Source organism: Oreochromis niloticus, linkage group LG23, assembly GCF_001858045.2.
Source record: "Oreochromis niloticus isolate F11D_XX linkage group LG23, O_niloticus_UMD_NMBU, whole genome shotgun sequence".
Taxonomy (NCBI): Eukaryota; Metazoa; Chordata; class Actinopteri; order Cichliformes; family Cichlidae; genus Oreochromis; species Oreochromis niloticus.
Window position 1 is genome coordinate 43,478,814 of NC_031986.2, and position 18,092 is coordinate 43,496,905.

The following is an 18,092-nucleotide window of genomic DNA, read 5'->3' on the forward strand; positions in this document are numbered from 1 at the left end:
TTTTTTGACAAAAAAATTTCTTTACATTTAGATTTATCGTCAAGAACAAGAATAAAGAGAAAACTTTGTTTTACAAAGTTTTTAAAAAACAGTGTAACTAAGTTACAGTTCACAAACAGATCATGCATAGACTGTATGTTATAACCCAATAACGGGTAACCTCAATTATCATCATATGCAGTTTCTAAAGATTTATTTATCACATAAAAAATGTCACAAAATACACAACTATCTGTATTAATAAGATGATAATAACAGAGTTTGGAGCTCGGGGAGGGTTCAGTTACTTTCCTCAAAGCTGCCGCTGCTGCTGAGGGAAGAACAGAATCTCATGGTGCTCATGGGATCAGACACATACCCTGAGGATGAGAACAACAAGGATTTTTTTTTATGTGGTGGTTAAGAAGGACAAATAACAGATCGAGGGCTGATGGGCCACTTCATTAGATACACCTTGCTAGAATTCTTCTTTTTTGCCATCAAAACTGTCTTAATTCTTCAGGCCATAGATTCAACAAGCTGAATCAAGGAAACAGTTTCATACTTGTATACCAATGATGTGACTCTCTCTATTGTTATAGGCTCTTTGCTGCAATAAGTGATTATCTGCGTTCCTGTTGCCTTCCTATCAGTCACGCCATTCTCCTCTGACCCCTGGCACCAACACAGCATTTTACCCCTAAAACTGCCACTCACTGGGTCTTTTCTTTTTTTCAGGTCATTCTCTATAAACCCTTGAGATGGTTGTGTGGGAAAATCCCAGTAAATCGGCAGCTTTGAAAATAATTAGGCAGTCTGGTACCAACAAACCATGCCACAGTCAAAATCACTTCAGTCACCTTTCTTCATCATTCTAATGATCAGTTTGAACTTTAACATGTCTACATGCCTAAATGTATTTGCTTGGTTGATTAGAGGTTTGCATTGCATCAACAGGTGTACCTAATGCAGTGGCCAGTGACTGTATACCAAACCAGCCGCTTTAAAAAACGGGTTAAAAATTGGGCCACATTCAAGTTCAGAATGATGACAAGCAATAATACAAAAGTTTTGAAATGCAAGAGATCTACTTAAGGAGTAATTTCTGTAATCATACAGTGTTACTGACTCTGTCTTATGCACACAAACCATTTCGATCGATGGGAGAGAACTGCATGCTCCTTCTTAGTTCCTCCAGTGAAAGCCCTCCAGATGCTCTGCGCCGCTCACTGAAAATTAAAATGAACATCCTCAGCATTTGTTCATTAATCTACTGGAAAACAATACTTTGGAATATATACTGCTGCATTTACAGGGAGAAAGACAGATGAGATGAAGCCAGCTCCAAGCAAAGAAACTCAATATGTAATGTCAGACTCGACAGCTGCCTGCTTTCGCTTTCTCTACAGGAGTACTGTATACAAAATTTATGACAGGTATAAATGTGCAACCCCAGATCATAATAAGGAGACATAATAATAGGAAAAGGTTATTTAGGTTGGGGAATTTGACTTCATTGTTCCGATTTCTGAAGTTTTGTACAATATATTTATGATCTGTGAAACATGAAACTAAATGTGGCTGAAAGTTGCAGCGGGGTTTTTTTGTAGGACGATAATCACAAAGAGGGCTTTGTCTAATTTCAGTACTCCACCATATCAAGCACACTTCTTGTTATTGGGGTCATATTGACTGTTACCAGGCTCTCACTCTTCTCGTGCACACATACAAACGGTGCACAAGTTCAAAGACAAGTGTCTAACAGCGGCCTTCCTTCACAGTCAGAATGACAGGAATGTTTTATTACATTTGCTTTCCTTTGTTTCCTGTTTGGTATCCGAGCAACTCTAGTCCCCACTGAATGGAGTTGCTCAATTTGCCTGCTTGTTATCAGTTGAAAGTGTTTACAGGTTTTGCTTATACATCACATGTTCTTGTCGAACAAGCCCAGGCATGTTTGAGACTTTGAGACACTCACATATACATTGTTGTATATTTTCATCTCAAAACTGGCCTTTTCTAAATATTGGTTTGGCTCCAGACCACTTTCTTTATGGCCTTGGCAGGGACGTGCTCTCAAAGGAGCAATCAGAAACTTAGAAGGCTGGCAAACTAAAGAAAAACCGTCCATCTTAGCTAGAAAGAAATGTTAAAGAATTAAGATATTAACCACAGTGGGCTTTGGCCAGCAGTAGAGGACCAAATGAGTGCGAGTGTGGTTACTGTGCAGTAAATTATTCCCACCTGTTTAAGGACTTGTCTTACCTCTGGGTCCAGAAAGCATAGGCACGAGTGTTGAGAGCATACTCGAGTTCAAAACGAGAGCGCAGGGCAGCCACGTGGCTCCGGCCGGGTCCTCCTCGCCCGAGCAGACAGTCAGACGAGGAGGAGGGAGAGAGGGAGCCGCTACTGTTGCTGGAAGCTGGAGACATCAGCTGTGATACATAATAGAGAAAATGTAATTATTACAACATGCATGTCATGCACAACAGACGGCATTTAATTATATGTGGCAGATTATGTACCTCAACATTGCAGAGGCATTCCTCCAGGCTGGAAACCACTTCAGAGAATTCAGGCCTGTCCTAAAATTTCAAAAGAAAAAAGAAAGGAAACTATATTTATTTTAGCATTTTTATAAACACTCAGAAATGCATCAGGCATATCCCAAAAGTGTATTCTCTCCAAAACTGGCGTGTATATTCTGCTTATTTTAGTCCACCCACACACGAGGCAAAGGTGACCTGTGCTTTTAAAAGCAGCCCTCAGATCTCTCGCCTCACTGTAAAAGAACAAACACTGCCACCCTGCAAAGCTGTTCAATTATACATCACATCCAGAGAGAGCGGTCTGTCTGCATGTCAATGACTGAAACCAAGACCAAAAAAAAATGTAGGGTAACATTTAGGAAACACTTAAAGATATATAAAAATGGAATACACGTTTTTAAAAACCTTTTCCTTACATTTTGTGTTCAAAAGGTTTTACAGCAATCAATTTATTATTGCCTTTAGGAAATTTAAATTTTTTTTTTTACATATGTATGTGGTGATTTTATGCCGCTTTCAAAAGCAACAGTTTGCACTTTCAACAAGTTTAAATTACACAGATGTCACGGCCGTTCATCTGGAAATCTATACAGTACAGCATGTCCCAGTTTGAAAACCACGTGAGAACCAGTGCTGCACAGGTGAGGCACCAGGAGAGAAGCCTGCACGTAAGATCCTGTGGCAGCCTGCTCTTGTTAAATAAAATGCTTTCATGACGTTGTAGTGGGACAAGCGGATCACAAAGGTCCCACTAGTTAGCAAACAGGAAGTCGATGTACCGCTGAGAGGAAAATGTGCCCGCATGATCAGACGTGTGATAACATTAATGAAGCAGAGAGGGGGAAAAAGAAGAAGAATCCCAGCTAGTTATAAACACCACAGCACAGAGGGAAGATCATCAATGTCCTGAGTACTCCTAAATGTGAACAGCGATGCAATAATCTGTCATCTGGGGATCAGCTTCTCTCATTCATTACTGCTGCTTGTGCACTGAAGGAGCAGCTGACTCAGCATCCTGCGACTCTCAGAGCCTTATTATGTTTATATAGTAATGGCTGATATAATATGGATGACATCATAGTATTTTATATTGTAATACAATAAAGCTCTTAATAGTTGAGTATATCCTGACGAGCTGTAATTTAAGAACAAGTTGTTATTCGAGTAATTACTTTTCAGCACAATCAGGCCGTTTACCTCTGGGCAGGAGTTCCAGCCCCTCATCAGAAGTGCAGAGATGGGTTTGGGAATGGAGTAACCAACAGGAGGCCGGATGTGATGATAGGCCATGTCTGCTGCTGCAGCAGCTAAGGACAAAACAAATATTTTAAATTCAGCTGTAAAAAGTGTCATCTGAACTGCTTTTGTGATCTATTTTACTTTTCTTGTGGTGTTTAGTATTTGTTTCTAGTGCAAGTAGAATGTATGCATGCTTTGTTTACTGCTAATTATCTGACATTTCTGCACTGAGGTGATGAGCTAGCTCATGCCTTTGCATTTACTGAATATTTTCTTGAAAAGTCTGAAAACTCTAAAATACCATGTGGACAGTCTTTTGGCTAATGTATGAATCAGGCACTAATTTTGCAATGCAAGATGTCACTGATTTAATTTCTGTTGGAACTCATTTGATGAAAAATGACCAGGCTTCAGGTGAGCAAAGGGAATTTCTCCTGTCAGCAGCTCCCACAGACAGAGGGCGTAGCTGAACATGTCTGCCTTCACTGAGTAGCGAGTACACTGGGTGAACACCTCGGGAGCCATCCAGCGCAGGTTCTGCCAAAACACATGTGGAGATAAAGGTAGTTGAAAGCTCAAGAGGTGAGGACGGACATGTATTCTTAAAATTTGGTCTACTTTAATGGCAGCACACACGTATGCAAACAAAATGAAGCCCAATTAAAAACATAAACGCTGCGTCCCAGCAAGGGCAAGTAGATCATCATAACAGGCAGCTCCCTGGAGATGAAACACACTTAACACCAAACTGCAGGCCAAGCACTGTGTAGTATTGAGTCAGCACATTCATACAAATTCTGCATGAAGGCACTTTTCTTTTTTAGCTGGCAGATAATTGATGGCAGGTGCCAGAGAAAGCACTCACTCTGAGTCCAATAAAACAACAGCATATACTTTTTATTTTTAAATTTTGAAAGTCACACAGTCTTTCACGGCTGCTGCAGATGGTGTCAGAGTTATTTGGCTAAAGAGGGGAGAAAACTCATTCCATGAGAATTTGCACCTGTCATCAAGTAAATGTGAAAGAGCAAACAGCACTGACCCCCGGCTGCTTGGTCATGTTGTCCTCTTCAACAGACTGTAGAAATCTGGATTCTGCAGAGAGAGGCAACGACAATTATAACATCACACAATTTACAGGCTGAAAAATGAAAAGTAACAGCAGCACAAGTGCACAAGTGTTCCTAGTTTAGCAAACGTACTCACTAACATAAATGAAACACTGACAAGAATTAGATAACTATTGAAGCTACTCGTCATGACAGACCAAGTCAGGCTAAGTGTGCTGAACAACCTTTCTGATGAACTGGTTAAAAATGTATATGCTTGACTGGAGCTCTGGGCCATCAAACCTCGGTTCAGTGGATGGCTATCTGATCTGATTGGAAGAACTGCATAAAGTGTCAGCACTGGAACAGCCTGGAACCAAATCTTTTATTGTTTGTAGGACTTTATTTTTTTAATTTTGATTTTGATTTAAATGAGTGCTAGCCCTTCATTTTTTTTCAAGGCTAAACTTACTAATTTTAACTACTGCTGCAAATAAAAGCGAGAAATTAGCCATCAAGCGTCTGCTAGATTTTTAGATGAGTTTTTAAAAAATCCCTAATGCAGTCTCGCAAGACAACTTTTATCTAAACCGTCTATTTTTTTAAGAAGGTTTGCTGAGTCTTCCAACACGGTTTCAAGAGTATGGAAGCAACGCCAGGAGCCCATTAACCCAGCAGGAGGACCAGCATCTGCTTTGTGTAAAGATAAGCAGGAGGAGCACTCCCAGAGCTCTACAAAATAGCCTCAACCAGGTTGCTCATATGCATGTTTCTAATCAAAGTGTTGGACATCGACTCTATTAGCATGAAGCAACTTCCTTTAGTGGGATCTGTGCTGAACCCCATCACCGTGTAGCTCGACTGGTATTTTCCAGAAAATAAACCAACTCGCAGGTCCACCAATGGCGCCTGTTCACTTCAGAAATATGCAAGAGCAGCCTAGTGGAGGTCATGTTTGCAGAGCTCTGGCAGTGCTCTTCCTGTTTCTTCTTGCACAAAGGAGTAGCTACCGGTCCTGCTGATGGGTCAATGCTATTTTACAACCCCGTCCAGCTCTCCTCATGTTTTTTTGCGACTGAAAACCAAGTCCGGAAGGTAGACCTTTCAAATTAGCTTATGATTGGAAAAGTTCTTACAGCTACAGTTATTTTATTTGTTGCTAATAACATTTGTAACATTTTAGTTGGACAAATAGAAAAGAATAAAAAAAACACGAGAGTATCTATGGCCTCACCTCCGAAATCAGCCACCACTGCGTGTCCATCCTCATATAGCAGAATATTGTGACTGGAAGGAAGACATGTATTATTTGCAGTGACAACAGTTATTCTCCAATTCCATTCCAGCATATACGTTTTCACGGTGGCACCTACCTGTTGAGGTCCCTGTGGATAATAGGCTGTGTGAGGTTGTGCAGGTACTCCATGCCCTTGGCCACATCAATGGCAATGATGAGCTTGGACTGCAGGTCGATAAGCCTGTCCATTGACACATCATTAAAGCAGCAACCACTTAGTACTAGATCAATGACCCCTGCCAATCACACACAGCTCTTTACACAGATCAATAGGACAGTCTATAAAGACATCACCTGGCCACACAGTTAGCAGAACACTTCATCTGGATCAATGATGATTCAGGCTGAGGGGAAGAGATTGGTGAGGGGACACTTCCAAGGATGATAATGAGACCCGAAAAAGTCAACTGCGCCGTACACACCCCTCAAAGGCACTGAGTAACTACCTAAAGTAGTCTGACCTCTTTTTATAACCTGCTTATAAGGACGTATACCCTGATTATTACATACTTCACTGCACCAGAGTTCTACTAAGTTATTTAGGATTCCTTTTTTTAATTTGGAAGTAGATTACTAGAAGTAGATAGTAGAACGTATGTAACATCTATAATGCTGAGTTTGTATGTAATGGCAAAGATGACTCCGTAATGGTGCATGAAGAAGGGGAGAGCTCTAACTGAACTGTTTGGGTTTGTATGTGCATACTTTATATATTTATGTTGTTTTGGCACAAATCTATTTACTCAGTCAGAATGTTGGGAGACAAAAAGTAAAACCCCATATTGAGATTCTTAAATTATGGTAGATGCTATCCAAGTTAGAGTTAAGTAGTAGTTTATGGTTAAGGTTTCAGATAAATTGCTAAGACATGATAATTCCCAAAATAACTCACAAAAACTTCCTCACCTCTTCTGCTCATGCAGCAGGGAGAACAATGAGCCTCCAGACACATACTGGGTAACGATGGCAAACTGACTGGGGTCGTCCAGACATGCTCCCACAAACTGGATGATACAGGGATGATTGAGGCAACAGAGGATGGAAACCTCTCTGCAGAACATATCTACATCTGACTTCGAACAGTACGTGTTCGCTCGATAACTACAGAAGACATTAAAGATTCAAGGGCCAATTAGTTCTTTGCACCTTCTAAGAGATGAATGCAAAAGCATATCGTCAGCTGTGTGAGTAAATACCGCTTTATGGCCACAATTTTATTTCTACATTTGCCTTTGTAGACTCTTCCGAAGGAGCCTGTGTGGGACACACATAATAATATCAGATCTGTAAGCACACTAGATGGAGGGGGGAAAACAACAGGAAATGGACTCACCCGATCCAATAATTTCATTAAACTCCAGCTCAGACAGCTGTAGGTGGAAGTGAGATGGAAGACTGGCCCTGAGCACAAGAACTTCTGCTTTCTCTGAAAAGAAAATTCAAATAATCATTAACCCTACAAGGCATGTACAGTCACAATGTTGCTTATGTTAAATGCCTGCAAATTTTCCTGTTGAACCTGCAATAGACACACTTAACAGGTTTTTTATTTTGGTGTGGTATTTTAAAGCATGGCAAAGGTTTAAATCAAATAACATTCTTATAATGGTCACAGGATAGATGGCACATACTGTATAGCAATTAAAATACATTTAAATCAGTTAATTTTGGCTTGAGCAAAACATTTGACACCTTTACATTTTTATATCATTCCCTGAAATTTAGCTTTCCACTTTCAAACTTTGATATTTACACAGTTTCAAGCTGTGTTTTATCAAATTCATATCAATTTATTATGCTGGAGATGCATCTGTAGTTTACACCACCCCCAGTTTCACAGCAAAAGACACCAAGTGTTATTATCAGCAGCTAAACCCCTTCGTTTGGCAACAGACATGGCGTGCACTGCCTCGTGAGCTGTCAGCGATGTTGGAAATCAGCTGTGCTTCACTCCACCTCAGTACCTTTAGTCATGCTTTTGATCTTTCCTAGAGGAGACGGAACAGAGACGTAGGAGCCATCTGGAAGAGATGCATATTCAGACACATTAACAGGAGATTATGTGGGGATTTTAATCCAGATAATATATTTCAAGTGGTGACTAACCCCCTCCTGGCTGAGAGTACTCATTGCAAGGAGAGTCATCTGGACGTTTGTAGTGTTTTAATAAGGTGACTATGGCATCGTGACCTGGAAAAAACAGTAAGTGAGCAGTAACATTTATTTCAGCTTTCCAAGCTTGCCGAGCTCATAATAGTCTAAGCAGACCTTTTTCATAAGCCCACATGAGGCATGTTTGTTCGTCTTTCTCTCCACTGGACCTGCTGGGGTCGCAGGCAACGAGGTTCATGTCTGCACCACTGTCCAACAAGAATTGCACCAGGCGGATATGGCCATGGAAACAGGCACTGTGCAGAGCTAAACAACACCACAGGACACACAGATAATAATGAAACTCTAAGTGCACTGTAAGAAATTAATAAATCAATTGGTAAACGAGGTGTCACCTGTGTGTCCATCTCTGCCCTGATAGTTGATGCTCATGGCATTCTGGCTCAACAAGAATTTGACCATCTCTAGATCTTTCCCGTAGGTGCATGCACTGTGACATGAGATATGAATTTAACATCACCTCAGAGCAATACGTTAACTGTGAAATGTGTTTTTGCACACTATAAATAAAGCTAAAAATACCTGTGAAGTGCTGTTTCACTGAATATATTCTCCTTTGAAAGGCTGTCTGTACCAGAGTACTGTATTAACTCCTTCACGGCTGTGAATTTGCCATTGTAGCAGGCCCTGATGAAACATAGCATTCATTGCAATTCATGTCATGTACCAAAAACTCAGAGAAGACCTCTAACACTGCAGATGATTTACAAGTGTAACGGCGTATCCCCGTAGATGTTCACAGAGTGAGGCTGTACATCAAAGCTGCCCTGCAGAAGAAAGCGGACAACTTCATGGTGACCAAAACGAGCACAGAAGTGGAGGGGGACATGATCTTCATTGTCTTGGGCATTTACTGGTGGGGAGAATACAAATGTTAGAGGAAATTCAAATTTAGAATTCAAGTAGCTTCTCTGTGGCTTCTGAAGAAGGGGAAAAGCTTAAATGCTTTTGTATCAATATATCAACCATCAAGTTTCTTTTACAGAACATCAACCCATGTAAATTTTGATCAGAGCCCTCTCAAGGTCTCGGGTCTTACCGTTAGTTTTGCTTCCCTCACTCATCAGCAGTTTGACAATACCAAGAAAGCCCTTGGCAGCAGCCAGATGCAGCGGGCGATCACCCACCTCACCACTTGCATTCACATCTGCCCCAAACTTCAGCAGCAGCTTCGTCACCTACAAAACAGGAGAGGACCAGAAGAAACCCAGAGTACAAATACAGGTGTCTACAAAGATGCCGTCCCCACATAAAGTTTAACATGAGGAGTTTACCTGCTCGTGGCCATTGTAGGAAGCAATGTGCAGTGGGGTAAAAAAGACAGCATCCTGAACGTTAACATAGGCTCCATGCTGTAGAAGTATGTCTGCAGCCTGGAGGTGGAAATAGACACAGTTCAAGGTACGAAATCAACACGGTCCATAACGGCTGATAATTTTCTCTCACCTCATGATGCCCAGCCAGTGTGGCAACATGAAGGGCTGTGAGAGCACCATATCCCAACTGCTGCACATCTGACCCACCGTGGAGAAGCGCAGTCACCAGCTCAGCATTATCCTGCAGCATGCAAATAAAACATTAATACTGCATAGTCACAGATCCTGCAGGGGTAAATATAAGCATAAGTCATTTTTAATCTGCAGTATTGTCACAATTAAGAAATAAAAACATGAAGCTATGTCCATAGTACCTTTGTGTGTACTTGCACTCCACCATGTGGTAAAAAGTTAGAAAGCTATCAACCAGATAACATACAGTATAACAAAAGCAAAACACAGACACGGGTTCAACCTTGAAATTTACGTTACTGCCCTTTACTTCTCTGCACCTTGTAAGCAGCCAGGTGGAGAGCAGTGAATCCATTCCTGGTCAGTCTTGAAGGACGCAGGCCTTTGAGTATCAGGGTGCGCATATGGGCCTTGTTCCCTGGACACAAATACGTCACATTATGCACCAGTGAAATATCTCAACTCAACAAAACATTATATTTACTGCAAATGAAATAACAGGGTGGACTGGAATGAAAAACTAGAGAAACCACAGTTCTAGCCTTTAGTTGTATTTCTGTATTTATCGTTTATATTTAACCTTTATGTACAGTGATATGATAAAGTATTTGCCCCCATCTTCATTTCTTAGTTCTCTGCATATATGTTTCAGATCATTAAACTTAATTTAATATTAGACACAGTTAACTCAAGTGAATACAAATTCAAATACAATTTCACTCGCCACACCCAGACTGGATTACTGCCAGACCTGTTGAATCAGGGAATCACTTAAATAGAACCTGTTTGAAAAACCTCTGAAAGAGCAGCACAGTATGCTATGATCTAAAGAAAGGGTTACAAAGTCATTTCTAAGGCTTTGGGACTCCAGCAAACCACAGCGAGAGCCATTATCCACAAATGAAGAATATTCAGCAATAAGAGAATGGGCAAAAATGCCATCCATGGGAAAGTTCCAAGGAGAAAACAACTGCTGACCAAATGAACACAGAAGCTCATCTCATATCCCAATATTTTGTGGACTGACTAGAAAAAGCAAGACTTTTTGGAAGGTTTGAGTCTCCTTACATGTGCTGTAAAACTAACACAGCATTTCATAAAGAGAACATCATACCAACAGTCAAGCATGGTGGTGGTAGTGTTATGGTCTGGGGTTGCTTTCCTGCTTCAGGACATGGACGACTTGCTGTAATTGATGGAACCATGAATGCTGCTCTACCATAAAATCCCAAAGGAGAATATCCAGCCCTGAAGCTCAAGTGCACCTGGGTTATGCAGTAGATTAATGATCTGAAACACACCAGCAAACCCACCTCTGAAAGGTTTAGAAGCAGTCTAGTCAAAGGCTGGACAGATTGAGATGCTTTGGCATAACCTCAAACACGCTGTTCACGCTTAAACCCTCCAGTGACTCAATTAAAACAATTCTGGAAAAAAGAGTGGACTAAAATTCCTCCACATTGTTGTGAAAGACTCAGTGGCAGTTATAACGAACACTTGACTGCAGTTCTGTAAAAAACAGTTAATAGATTTAGGGCAGTTACTTTTTCACGTACAGCAAGGTAGATTTTGGTGGCTTCTTCTTCCACTTTATAAATGGAATCTTCATTTAAAAATTGTGCTTTTTATGTATTCAGGTAATCTTTGTCTAATATTTATTTTTGTTTGATGATATCGACCCCTCCCTGAGCCTGGTTCTGTTGGAGGGTTCTCCATGTTAAATAGGAGATTCCCCATCTCACTGTAGCCACATGCTAGCTCATAGTGGGTCTTCTGATTGTTGAATTTTCTCTCTCTTAGTGCAGGGTCTTTACCTTACAGTACAAAGGGATTTGAGGCGACTCTTTGGTGCAATATGAATAAAACTGAATTAATTGAATCTGAAACTTGTGTGACAAGTATGCAAATAAAAAAAGAAATCAGGAAGGGGGCAAATACTTTTTCACAGCACTGTACATTCATTTCAATTCTGTTTAGCTCTGTGCTGCTTACACCACAGACAATAATGTCCGTCAGGCTGCAGTAATCCTTCCCTCCACTGTCACATTTTGTTGAGGAGTTATTAATAGACTCTAGTAGTCATGCATACCTCCACACACGCAGCAGAGATGCAGCAGCGACAGCCCCTTCTCTGTTCGGTAGCTCACATTCACCTTCTGAAAAGCTTCATCGGAGCTGAGCCACAGAAAAATCAACATCACCTGCTTGTCAACGATATAAAACCACTGACAGAGAATTATTCAAACTAGGTGGAATTCCAACAGAGGAACAGTGCACGTCAGCTTAAATGTAGTTCGTATAGTGACTCATACAGATTGGATTGCTCACAGAAATATAAAGCGTTTGTCACCTGAAAGCGAGCTTAAGATCCACCAGCTCGCTGTCTTTCAGCTGGAAGTCGTCTTCCAACTTCTCAATGATCACAGAGTATGACTCGCCAACTTTCTTCTTCCATTCATCTTTATAACACCATCATCAAGGTGGAACATTAATAACAATGTAATATTTTATCTTACATTTCTAATTATCTGGGCATATATTCAACAATCTACCCAGTATACACGAGTACATAACCTTTTGCAGCTTCAGTGTCTGTTAAGTTTAACCTATCCTCTTGGGCGTCCCTCCTTCAAATGCAAACCTCATTATCAGTCATGTGTATACATGTGGAAAACAAAAAGTCATTACCTGTACATGTCTGAGATGGTCTTGATTTGTAATTTCCCATTGAGGGGGTCCTTCTCGTTTTATCTGTGCTGTAGAGTTTGGTGAACTAGAGTAAGACGGGAACACAATCTCTCCCTCGACCACAATTGCACAGGTCCAGATCAAAGGGGATCATAGCCATGAGCTAAAAATAAACACTACTGAGTGGAATGCCTAACAACTATGACAACTGATCTCGCTCCCCTCTGTGTGTATATATGTACAGTATAAAACAAAGCAGGTGATCGGTGTCCTACAGCGTCCCACTGTCCCTTTGAGTGGCACAGCTCCCGGCCCCTCACGAATCTGAACATGATTTAAAAGTTTGAAATGATTTTTGGGGGGTTTTATTTTTATATATTTCTGTAGCTCCTCTTCACTGATGGAGGAAAAACTGAGGTAAACAGAAGCAATGCTGCTGGACTCTGCAGTCTGTGGAAAAAAACTCAAATAAACAAAGAGAGAAAAAAATCCAAAGTATGCAGATTTCTCACCCACAGAACCATCTCTGTGATTTACAGAGAATGGTCTGAAAATGAGAAACTATCCAGTCAGCTGCAGTTCTCTGGGTGAAAATGCCTCTTTGATGCCAGAGGTCAGAAGAGAATAATCAGACACCTTTGAACTGAGAGAAAAGCAACAGCACCCTTTCAGGTTTGTTTTTGTCCTTTATTTCACATTTTTCTCATTTTCTCAAGTTTTACAGATGGCTGAAGTTTGCCTTTGGTTTTACTCTCCTGATCGTGTCCTTCTAACCCTTTTCCTAATAAAGACAACCTTCCCTGTACCTTTAATGAACCTGGGTATATATCAATAAAGATGTGGTTTGACGCCCATTAGAAGACATTCTGTGTTTTTCCCAAGGGTAGATGCATGGGTAGAGATGACCTTCACGAACTTCTGATGCAAACAGTTATTTTGTTCTATAGGCAAGCCTGAAATCTGACAGAAATTTTTCAGTTCAGAAAAGAGCTTCAAGGATCGTTCCTGGTAGGCTGTCAAGGGGTAAAGGTTCAAGCAATATTGGTATTGTCCAGAGGGGGAAGAAAAAAAAAAGTAAAGTGTTACCAAATTAAATTGGATGAAACCCTCATCATGTTTATAAAAAGCATGCATTGCAGATTGGTTAAAAAAAACAAACAACAAAAACAAAACAATTAACCATTGAATCATCATCCAAACTCATACAGACATAATAAACTTTACATATGAACTAAACATGCATAAACATTGTCATTTTAGCTGCTCAATCTCTCCTTTATGATGTCATCATACAGTCCCTTCCTGAGCTCCAACATCTCCTCCAGGTTCTTAGATTGCAAACACTCCTGCATCGACATTAGCTTTGCGTCTTTGGGTAGTGGACTTGTTGAACCACTCTGGATGGCGTGCAGCATGTTGAGAGATGTTAAGAAAGAGCTTTGCTGGTCAGAGCAAACTGGAAACAAACAAGCGTTCCACAAATTAAAGCTGGATGCATCACCAGAGAACCTCAGGACTTCCTTCTCCATCCCCCAAATGGACAGACACTTTTCCAGGGTGAACCCAAAAAGCTTTAGCTCTTCCATATATGCAGGAGTGCCCACAGTGTACTTGAGATTGTCATTAATCCCAAAGAAGACAGTAACAAAGCTGGTTTGGCCGTGGTGGCTCACACAAAGGGAGTGCATGAAGGCTTCACCAGGTACCGACAGGCCTGGACTGACCCAGCAGCCGCTGATGATGGAGCCTTTACCCACAGACACTCCTGCTCCCAGTCTGGAGTACTCCACCACTGACCCAGCACCCACAGAGCAACTCGGATTGAGGACACTGTACATAATGCAGCAGCCAGAGGAGCCCTCAGGGTTTTCATTCATGGGCACACTGAAGGCGGACGACAGGAGACCCAGCTCATCCCTCAGAGCTGTGTGCTCAGTGAGGTGAAAGAGGTATTCTGAGGTGGTTCCAATGTGATAAAACTTGGAGCTGTTGAGAAGAATGACATTCAGGGGAGTCCCTTTGAGAAGATGGAAGATCTTCTGGCGGATTTCCACCAGACTGCTCTCCTCTTTGGTGACATTAGCAGTGTTGTTGGTGTATTCTATTGTGGCCTTAGGGCCCAGTGCTTGAAGAAAGTCCCCGTATGCATCTATCTCACAGCTCAATGGCCCTAACTCTGTCAGCACATTAAGAAGAGACTTTGCAGTATCAAAGTCCACATAATAGGTACTGTCTGTGTAGACAAATTCAGAATCAGTAAACGATCCACTCTGCTGCTTACACACAGCTCCACTTCCTCGCATCTTATCAACGCTTGGCTTGTGCAGGAAGTGCAGGCAGGAAGCAGTCTCCATTTCTGAGTATGAAGATTTTTCACGTGGATCCAACACAAAAACGCCGTGGGTGGTTCCTACTGAGAGCGGGGAGGGGTGGGCCAAAGCTGTGAAGCCAGGTTTATCAAACTTAACACTCTCCTCCTCTGCTATACTGTAGAGCTCTATGTCATCTGCACAGGTCACTAAAACACCAGGCTTCATTTGTGATGGGAAATCCACATACATGGCTAGTTTGAGCTCCAGCATCTGAAAGATGGGGTCACCCAAAGGCACGGCCATGAAGATCTTTCCCAGAGCGCTGGCACTGGGCAAACGCTGACTGAACCCCCCTGGAAGAAGGAGGCGATTTAAAGGTGAGACTCAATTAAATAAAGTAAGTTGCATTTTGTAAAATACGTGAGCATTACTCTAATTTACAGTGGAATAATCAGACCAAACACTTTCATTTGAAGACCCATATAATCATAAATATGGGTGGAAATGCATAACAGATATTTTATTAGGTGGCTTGGGAACATTGCCATTCTGTGTTTTAGATTTTGTGTAGAAGTGAAATATGCTGACAGTTACTGCAACTCATACTGGAGTAAACAAGTAGAACCCTACTGAAAATTTAAAGTGAGAAGCTAAAAGAAGCCAAAGAAGAAGAAGGAGGAGGAGATCATTTTTCACATTTAAGATGGAAAAATAACAAATACCTGCATGAATCAGGATTACTCTCAGTTTGCCCAGAGACTTTCCATAGATGTCATTTAGTTGCTGCAGTGCGTACAGAGTGGAGCCTCCATTCCCTTGAAAAGACAAGGAGTAATAATAACAACAATAATAATAATAACTAAAGCTGCACGCAGTAATAAGAGGGCCCTTGTACCCTAGCGCACTTCCAAGCATCCTGCCTTTGAGCCAAGCTGCGTTCAAGCTGAGCTAAAGCTCTGGTCTGCCGTGACTGAGCAGTGCCACATGGTCATGTGGATGCTAATTGGGTGTTGTGTCATTTAGCTCCTGAACACTTATGCCCACTAGGTCGTGATGTAGAACAGCGGTCCCCAACCCCTGGGCCATGGACCGGTCCGTGAGTCGTTTGGCACCGTGCCGCGAGAGTTGAGGCTCGGGTGTGAAATTTATGGTTTTCAGGGTTTTTAGTGTTATTTTTTTTTTTTATCGTTTTTATCGTTAACTCTGTTTCCCGTGTGTTATGAATAAATCTCTGTTTTTGGTACCGGTACTGGTTTTATTTTGTTGCATTTATCAGCGACACCTTAAAGGCCGGTCCGTGAAAATATTGTTGGACATAAACCGGTCCGTGGCGCAAAAAAGGTTGGGGACCACTGATGATGAATACCCACTAGGTATATGTCATGCTAACATCATGCACTGAGCCACCAATTAAAATTTCTGGTACATGGGATGATGATTATCACCTACTGCTGATTTCCAGGTGCCACTGGGAGGCCCCATAAGTGTGACCCAATATTGGCACATATGTGTCTCCAGACTCTAGATTGGACAATGTACATTTGAAATATACCATGTTGTGTTCTGAAAAGCTTCACAATTTGTCCTCAACGAGAAATTATGTTTATTCAATCAAATTGCTAGGAGGCATTCTTTAAAGTACAAGGCCTAAACATGAAAAATAATGCTGAAAAGTTTGCACCTTAAACTCAAAATGGCTGATTTCTTGTTGGTTTCGGGTTTGACTCCAAGAGACTTTGCTGAACATCTTGGAACATCAAATGATGTTGCCAAATTTCAGACATGTAGGTGAAATGTAGTGTTGGGGCTGATTCTTAAATGATTTTTGTAGATGGGGCTATGAAAGTTTTCAATGATCAGAGCCATAAAACCATAAAGCCTTCATCACATCAGAGGTGTGTTCCCACTTTCATGACTTTTTAGGCTTTCCAAGCCACCCATCAACTGCTTCCTGTTTCACAGAGAATCACCATTTCACTGGGGTATGTCACTTAAAAAGTTGGAGTTACAGCAATTTCATGCTTCAAAGCAAAATTATCATAGTGCCAGGGTCATGGCCTTGGACGACAATTCCCACTCCCATTCCCACAAGGTGGTGCTTTGACTAGTGTTGGGTTCAGGAGGGACCCTTATCACACTTGAGATGTTTGGGCCAGATTGGACAATCTATCTGTGAATGATAGCAAATTAAAATGTCAATGTAGGCCATCGAAATTCACCATGGCACCAAAGACACAGCATTCGAAGAAAACTCCAAAGTTTTGGAATTTTGATTCGCCGATGTCTGTTGTTTAGACTGAGCAAACATGAAATTTATCCATTAAACTCCATAGGAGGAGTTTGAAAAAGTATAAATCTTGGAAATGGTAAAATCACCACCAAAATTTAATCTTTAATTCAAAATAGCTGTCTTCCTGTTGGGTGGGTCAAGGTGGACCATAGACTTTTTTTGTACATCTTGATGTGTGTGCCAAGTTTCATTAATGTATCTCAAACTGTAGAGTTCCCAGTCAGAATTTGACTCTGGGACGCCCCCTCAACTCGAATTTCCCACTCGGAAAGTCTGCCAGCAATCCCGAGTTAACAATCCAAGATGGCGGCAGTGAACGTAAACAGTTGTAAAACTGTAAAATGTTTAATCTGTACTGTCACTGATGTGTATATGTGACATCCTATTTACAAGGCTCTATCCATGCAGTAAAAAAGGTGATGTATTTCGTTAACTACTACGACTACGACAACTACTACTACTGATAATACTACTACTACTACTGATAATAACAATAATAATAATAATAATAATAATAATAATAATAATAATGATGATGATGATGATGATGATGATGATGATGATGATGACGACGACGACGACGACGACGATAAGGTAGTACTAGCTCACCTATTTTCGGTCCAGGAGGATCTGAGAAGACTTTGTAGTGAACTCCAACAGGAAGCTCCTTTCTGTCAACTTTCTCGCTGATTTGCAGCTCATACGATTTTGTCTGACTCCCGTCCACAGCAGTCACAACCACTACATCCCAAAACTCACCAGGCTGCACCTCTCGACCTTCAGGTAAATCAGAAAAAAGAACATTCATAGCTACTTTGACTAAACTTCAAGGCACATGAGTCAGATCATTGAAATTTAAACTCACCACGCAGAGAGTTAAATTTCCTGAGTTTTTGTCTTGTAGCAGTTTGAAGCCTCCTTGTACAGTCGTGGCTCATACTTTCGTTTATGATACAAATGAAATATAGAAACTAGAATGAAGTATTTCTCATATATATACCACCACGAA

General features: G+C 41.2%; 2 protein-coding genes across 2 annotated transcripts; both read right to left on the reverse strand.

Moving 5' to 3' along the window:
• Position 1: 1 nt before the first annotated feature.
• Positions 2 to 12,771, reverse strand: tnni3k (TNNI3 interacting kinase). The gene is made up of 25 exons (XM_003439809.5): positions 12,482 to 12,771; positions 12,144 to 12,252; positions 11,883 to 11,968; positions 10,114 to 10,211; positions 9,732 to 9,842; positions 9,560 to 9,658; positions 9,325 to 9,463; positions 8,994 to 9,138; positions 8,808 to 8,912; positions 8,621 to 8,715; positions 8,382 to 8,531; positions 8,220 to 8,303; positions 8,078 to 8,134; positions 7,447 to 7,539; positions 7,310 to 7,367; positions 7,020 to 7,214; positions 6,190 to 6,294; positions 6,051 to 6,103; positions 4,810 to 4,862; positions 4,172 to 4,304; positions 3,726 to 3,835; positions 2,505 to 2,564; positions 2,245 to 2,414; positions 1,129 to 1,208; positions 2 to 359 (listed from the first exon to the last, which is right to left on the reverse strand). The coding sequence occupies exons 1-25, from the start codon at positions 12,519 to 12,521 to the stop codon at positions 280 to 282; spliced, it is 2,508 nt and encodes an 835-aa protein (XP_003439857.1). The 5' UTR covers positions 12,522 to 12,771; the 3' UTR covers positions 2 to 279.
• A 376-nt stretch (positions 12,772 to 13,147) lies between these two features.
• fpgt (fucose-1-phosphate guanylyltransferase) lies at positions 13,148 to 18,086 on the reverse strand. The gene is made up of 4 exons (XM_003439808.5): positions 17,949 to 18,086; positions 17,693 to 17,860; positions 15,516 to 15,608; positions 13,148 to 15,146 (listed from the first exon to the last, which is right to left on the reverse strand). Exons 1-4 carry the CDS (start codon positions 18,019 to 18,021, stop codon positions 13,738 to 13,740), a joined length of 1,743 nt encoding a protein of 580 aa, XP_003439856.1. The 5' UTR covers positions 18,022 to 18,086; the 3' UTR covers positions 13,148 to 13,737.
• Between the last annotated feature and the right edge of the window lie 6 nt (positions 18,087 to 18,092).

Excerpts from the sequence above, each read along its gene's own strand:
- tnni3k (XM_003439809.5), bottom strand. The coding sequence starts at position 12,521 with ATGGGAAATTACAAATCAAGACCATCTCAGACATGTACAG. Across the intron at positions 10,212-11,882 it reads TCTCTGCTGCGTGTGTGGAG|GGAACAAGGCCCATATGCGC; the intron begins GTATGCATGACT and ends ATTTGTGTCCAG. Across the intron at positions 3,836-4,171 it reads CTTTGCTCACCTGAAGCCTG|CTGCTGCAGCAGCAGACATG; the intron begins GTCATTTTTCAT and ends TTTTGTCCTTAG.
- fpgt (XM_003439808.5), bottom strand. The coding sequence starts at position 18,021 with ATGAGCCACGACTGTACAAGGAGGCTTCAAACTGCTACAAGACAAAAA. Across the intron at positions 17,861-17,948 it reads GAAATTTAACTCTCTGCGTG|GTCGAGAGGTGCAGCCTGGT; the intron begins GTGAGTTTAAAT and ends ATTTACCTGAAG. Across the intron at positions 15,147-15,515 it reads AGTAATCCTGATTCATGCAG|GGGGGTTCAGTCAGCGTTTG; the intron begins GTATTTGTTATT and ends TCCTTCTTCCAG.